The sequence below is a fragment of the Microtus ochrogaster genome, unplaced genomic scaffold, assembly GCF_000317375.1.
Source record: "Microtus ochrogaster isolate Prairie Vole_2 unplaced genomic scaffold, MicOch1.0 UNK118, whole genome shotgun sequence".
NCBI classification, from domain to species: domain Eukaryota; kingdom Metazoa; phylum Chordata; class Mammalia; order Rodentia; family Cricetidae; genus Microtus; species Microtus ochrogaster.
This window is the reverse complement of record NW_004949216.1, coordinates 837,159-843,933: the sequence shown is the minus strand read 5'-3', so window position 1 is coordinate 843,933 and position 6,775 is coordinate 837,159. Positions and strand designations below refer to the sequence as shown.

Sequence of the window (6,775 nt, the reverse complement as noted above, 5' to 3'; positions counted from 1 at the left end):
TTTCTCGTGATGTGCTTATTTCAGAAACATTTTAGGTACCTGACTAAGAAGGTGGGGCACATTGTAATTATTTCACAGATTCCACTACTGTGCAGAACACTAATAATAGGTGAATGCATTGCCTTTCCTTCCTGAGCCCAGTCTATAACATCATTGCTGTTTTTACACCGACAACTAGAAATTGTTATTTCTTGAGTGACAAACTTATATATAAGCACTTTCTAAGGTGACATTTCACCCTTTTAATTTAAAAACTTCTGTAATCTTACACTCCATTTTACCTAAAAATCCATACTATCAATATTTCTAATATCATAATTAATTCATTGGCCCTTGTCAACTATTATCAACATACTCCAGGCACTATTCTCATAAGTATAGGTACAAATAATAGGCATTTCTAAAATAATAATATAAAATATCTTTATTTAACTAATAATCTCTAAATGAATTAAATATACTTCTTGTTTAAAAATAGATGAAAAATAATTTAGGATTTCTCTGTATATGAATTAATTTTTGTTTCAATTGCTGCAATGATAAAATTAAGAGAATGAGTTAAAGAATGTACCATAAAATACCTATATTTGGGATGCATTACCAAAAAATACCACATAATTTAATGAGACTGGTATTACTAAATATATGGCATGGCTATAGAATAAAAAATTATTCTAAACCTATAATCTATTGATATAGATATAATATTTGGAAAACTTCCACTGAGTTTATAGTTTTAAAAGTACCTCTAATGTTCAGTTCCATGTATAAAATGTATTCTTTTTTGTAAAAGCAAGATAATGTAACACATATCAAATAACTTTAATACATATTTGAATTAACAGATAATTTTACATAGTTTGTATCAAATTAGCTAATATTTTAAAGACTCAGAGTCTTGCAGTCATTTTCTCTCCTAAAATCTTGCATAGGGCCATTTTTACATCTGAATTTCTCAAACTATAAATCACAGGATTCAGGCTAGGAGGTAACAAAGAGTAGAACACTGACATAAAGAGGTTTAGGGATGATGGGGATTTTGTTGTTGAGCCTAAATATGCAACAAATCCAGAAGAGAGAAATAAGGTCACCACAGTAAGATGGGGTACACACGTGGAGAAAATTTTAAACCTTCCTTGTACAGAAGGAATTTTTAGGATGATAGTGAAAATGTGAACATAGGAAATAGTCATCAATGTAAAACATATGAAAGCAAAACAACAGCTAGTGATGATAAACACATATTCTAGAATTTGGTCTCTGAAACAAGCAATTCTGAGAAGTGATGGAATATCACAGAAGAACTGATGCACTACATTTGGACCACAGAAATGGACAGAGAATGTTCCTGTGGCATGGAGAGAACCATAGAAACACCCACTGAGCCATGCTGCCACCACCATCTGAACACAGGCACCTCTATTCATGATGGCTTCATAGTGTAGAGGGAAGCAAATGGCAGCATAACGGTCATAGGACATCACCAAAAGCAGGGCAAACTCTGTGCCTGCCAAAAATATCACACAGAAAACCTGTAAAACACACCCCAGGAAGGAAATAGAATGTGTGTTAGTCACAGAGTTCATGATGGATTTTGGAACAGTGACAGAAATATAACAGATATCAATAAGGGACAAATTCTTCAGAAAGAAATACATAGGGGTCTGGAGATGCTGATCTATAGTGATGAGGATGATAATGAGGAAGTTTCCCATTACTGTTCCCACGTAAATCAAGAAGAAAAGTGTGACACATAGTGTCTGCAGCACTTGGCCATCTGGGTATCCTATGAGCAAGAATTCCATGTAATCTGTCATGTTGTTTAATGGCTCAGTCATTATGACACTTGTCTGTGGAAATAAAGGGGAAATCATTATTGCTTCATTTACTTCTATCTTCCTCTTTTAATTTTATGAGGTTTTTATTTAAGTAATTGTTGGTTTGTTTTAGTTCATTCTCATTGATATTTTGTGATATTACAGTGTGAATGACATCTTGCAAACTGGAAAGTTATCAATTATGTACAGTAAATTTTTTTAAAGGAATTAAGAACAGTTTACCTGATTTGATCAAATGATATCATAAACTTCACATTGTAAATAGAAATAATATAATCAGTCCATAGACAAATATCACATTGATTTTGGCAAAATGTTTACAGTAGCAGGATTTTTAACATAAAAGTTCAATATTATCATATTTAACCATCTAATTTACTTCCCAGTAACATGCTTTATAAGAAGAAAGGGTATGTGAAAAAAATGCAGACATTTCTTTCTTTATTTTTCTCTACTGTGTTATAGTACAGATAAGCAAGATAGCATAAGTTAGCCAAGGAAAAGATCATTTTTGCAAAAAAAGGAAGGACAATAACAGGAGTGGAAAGGGAGGTATCTGAGGTGAGCATGACTAAAGAAGTACATATAATTGTTATCCCAACATGTTAGGTATGCTATCACAATTTTCAACAAATAATGCTCATTTTTTTTTAATTTGGCCAAAAGAAAAATCTACAAATTAAAGAAATTTAAAAACTACATGATTAAAAATGAGAAGGTTTTCATATAAAAGCAGTGATATCCAGTTAGATTGTATAAATAAATAAATCAGCCAGAAAATTGAGTTTGTTACTTGTAAGCACCCCATTAGTTATGGGAAATAATGACAACAAAGCAACAGGGATGATGTATATAGTTACTCAAAAAAGAAAATTCATATATATCAAATATTACCTTAAAGTTAAGGTTACCTTAACATTTCTTTAAATGAACAAAAGTTAAGGATATCTATGAGGAGCTATGATAGTTAATTTTAATTTTCAACAGGATCTAGAATCACCCATGAGACAATCACCCATGAGCCTCTGTGGCATGCTTGTGAGAAATTTTCTACATTCGGCCAATTGAAATGAGAAGGCCCACCCTAAATTGTAGTCAGCACCATTTGCTGACCATAGGTTCCAACTGTATAAAAAGAAAACTAGTAGAATATCAATGTTTATTACTCTCTTTTTCCTGCATGCAGAAGCAATGTGAATAGTTGCTTTCTCAAGCTCCTGATATGATCACTTCCTTTCATGTTGGACTTTAACCTTGAACTATGAATCAAAAACATTTTCACCTTTAAGTTGATTTTGTCAGGGCATTTTATCATAGCAATGAGAAAACCAAATAATGCACAATGTTTCTCTAATATTAGAAATCACATTCTTCAAACATATTTAAAGATTGAAAGTGGAATATTAAGGGTTATACATAGAAATGAAGACAACAAGAATGCTACATTTTATGGTAAATATAAAGACCTTCAGATTTGCTATTTAACTTCTTTAAAACTTTTATTTTAAGGAAACTTGTTAAAACTATTCTGTATTAATATCTAAGAAAATTGAAATGTGCGATAATGATTTTAAAATATCAATAAATACTACTAAAATGAAATGTTTTATATTATGTAAAATGACATATCATTGAATGTAGCAAGTGATGTATTAGTCATATTACAAATCATGAAATCACTAGATAAAATTAAAGATGGTAAGAAAATTGTACAGTTAAAATGAAACATGAATATTTAATTTAAATAAAAGAAAGATAAAGCAAGGGCTATTGGTCAAAGAGAAATCAAAATAAAGAATTGTAGATATAAGTTCAAATATATAAATACTTACATCAAAACTAAATGGACTACATAGCATTCCATTGTGTATACACTACATTTTAACCCTCTTTTAATCCTTTGATGAAATTAGTTTGATAATACCTTAACTATTATATATAGTGATATAGTATACTTATGAATGTAGGTGTCTCTACATAATAGTGATTTAAGTTTCTTATGATTTGTGTGTATATATAAATTGTATCACCGTAAGTTTTAATTTGAAATATTTTCCACCAAATTAAAACTCTGTATACATCAGGAAAAATACTGTACATCTTTAGTGATAGGTAGACTATAAAATAATTGCTGAAGTAGCAATAAGAACAGTATTTACTCAAGATTCAAATTTGGAAGGATGTTGATTCAAGTGCACAAAGTTGCAGTTGAACAGGTGGAACAACTATTTGTTTTGATATTTATGGATATGTTGATTAGCCTTATTTAATCATTCCATGCTGAATACATATGTCACAAAATAATATATACTCAAATTATATATGATTATACATTGTATAAAACATTTAAGTCCAAAATAAATGAAGAAATGAAGAATAATTGAACACAAATTGAACTAACAAAAAGATTATAGTTATCAAACTTTATAAAATAAGACCTATTTGGGTTCTAAGACAGATGCCATAAATGGATGGATAAATCGAAAACTAATATAACATAAATGCTATCAAACATGAGAACAAATAGAGAAAAAATAATTCACAATCATAAGTGTTACATTCATCAACATCTGAAGTTTATAGTAACAAATTCAATATTGAAGCAAAATTTGAACAACACAGACAAACCTAAAGTTAGAATTATAACTATAAATACAATTAGAAAACATATACTTTTTTACCAGTGATTGATAGAATAAATAAAAATACAAGCAAATGTATTAGAAGGCTTAAATATTAACAAACTTTATAAGCTATACATATAGGACACTACAAACATTTATTTCTTTTGATGTTTATGTAGATTGCTAATGACTATAGAAAAACTAATAAATCACAAAGAAAAACTAAAACTTAAACTATACAATCATATTTTAATTAAATTAGGAATCAGTATAACTACATGAAAATTATAAGATATTAGAAATTATGAATTTTGATCCAAGTAATTCAGAGATGACTGGCATTATCAAAGGCAGCCACAGATAATTTGAAATATAATATAATGGAAATAAACAGAGGGACTTTTGTCTTATCTCTTTAACAGAAAGCATTATCACATGTAATTTTATTGCTGTAGATTTTTATACTACAAAAGAAAAATGTCAAAATTCAATTATCCAAAATGAATTCCAAATGTGCATTTAAAAAGACTACATTAAATCATAAAAGACCATAAGAAAATTAGAAAGAATTAGTGCTGATTCTTGGAAATGAAAACAGCAACAGAAATAATGCATATACACTATCTATACACTAATGAATGAAAAATACAAATTAACAATGAGATTTTTAAAGTAACCTCATTCTAAATAAATATTCATTCAAATAAAATAATGATATTAGTGAAAAAATAATAATTTTTGTTCAATGGACAAGTTTCAATTAGATTACAATAATCAAAATAAGAAATTCTAAATATTTATTAAATAAACTAAATGATTCTAATATTCAGAAAAAAAGCAACAAGTAAATTCTAGGTTAGAAAATATTTATTTTTGATTCAGAAAATAAGGGATCTCATCTAAAAATTTTATGATTATTAAACATTTGCATAAATGTTAGAACAAATAAAAACTATAACTTGGTTGGAAGATTAAAGCTAGTAGAAGTTTTCTATATCACCTTGAGACTGATGTGCCATGAGACTGTCTCAAGTACTATAGTAGAGACTCAGCGAACAGATGAATCCTGGGGACACTGGATTTTAGATTTGTAATAAACCAGACAGCCAACATGGAGCACTGTAGGTGTGGTAGGGAGAAAAAAATGTTCCTCTCAGTGAGTCTATAAGCAAAAGAGAGAAAATTTCAGTGACTTCCATGATTGCAGAATTCAGTGCTGTCCACATACACAGAAAGCAAACAAGAAAACTGGGTTTTATTCAATGGGCAGGTACAGAAGATGCCATGACAGACAGCTGTCTTAAGAGGAGTCCTACTGCCTTAGCTCATTACTGTTAGTGATAAGAAGCCCCACCCCTGCACTTTGAGATCTCCTACTCCCAATGGCCCCTCATTTTCAGCAGCTAAGGGTGCAACCACCTCAGAGCCAATGTAGGCCCTGAGAACAGACTGTAAATTGAACACAAGTTTAAGGACACAGGTCTGCTTGATTGAAAAAGAATTGATGGGTATATGAGAGTTTTGGTATGGAAGTATATGCAAGAAATATTTACAAGATCACTTTAATTAAAAATAAGAACTATCAGCACAACCATATAACCCTTATTTAATAGATAGTAAGATGTTATTATCTTTCTGATTTTTGGCCCACTTCTCAAACTTTCCTGCTGCATGGAAAAGATGAATTAACAGCAGTTCCAAGCACTGCAGTGAAACCTTTATGAGTCCCAGTTCTCAAAGGTGGCAAACATATGAAGGTTGGGAAATGACTTTTGCAATTTAAAACAAGGCAATCTATACCTCTTATTCAATGTTTGTATCAAGTTGGCATTTCTCAAAGATATTGCCTGAAGCAGAAAAACATAATGAGATGGGAAGATAAAGTTTTTGACCATTGGTACTGAACAAGCAGCATGAACAGGAGACACATAGCACGAAGAATGCACTTGGCCAGAAAATGGCTTTAATCAAGAGCTCTTCACAAACCTGAAATCTTCAAGAAGCTGTAGTGTATCTTTGTTGTCTTCTCATTTGCTTTGGGAAAATATTGTTTGTGGAATTTAATCCTAGTATTTTGTTTTGTTTTTGAAAAGTGACAAATAATCCTCTCAAAGGATCTGTCTTTTTAAAAAATGTTTCCTCCAGAGGTCTTTCTTTTAAAGATACAATACAATATAAATTACACACGAAATAAAAACCCTTAAAGGCATGGGCTAGTGTAGCTCATAGTATAATACTTGACTAATATGTTCAAGAATCTAGGTTCAATTCTTAGTGCTGCCAAAAACAAATATAAATAAATGAACAAACAAA

General features: G+C 30.2%; 1 protein-coding gene across 1 annotated transcript; it reads right to left on the bottom strand.

Annotated features, from left to right (window-relative positions):
- Positions 1-890: 890 nt before the first annotated feature.
- LOC101983137 (olfactory receptor 14A16-like) lies at positions 891-1,838 on the bottom strand. Its single transcript, XM_005371659.1, has one exon. It carries the CDS (start codon positions 1,836-1,838, stop codon positions 891-893), a length of 948 nt encoding a protein of 315 aa, XP_005371716.1.
- Positions 1,839-6,775: the final 4,937 nt, after the last annotated feature.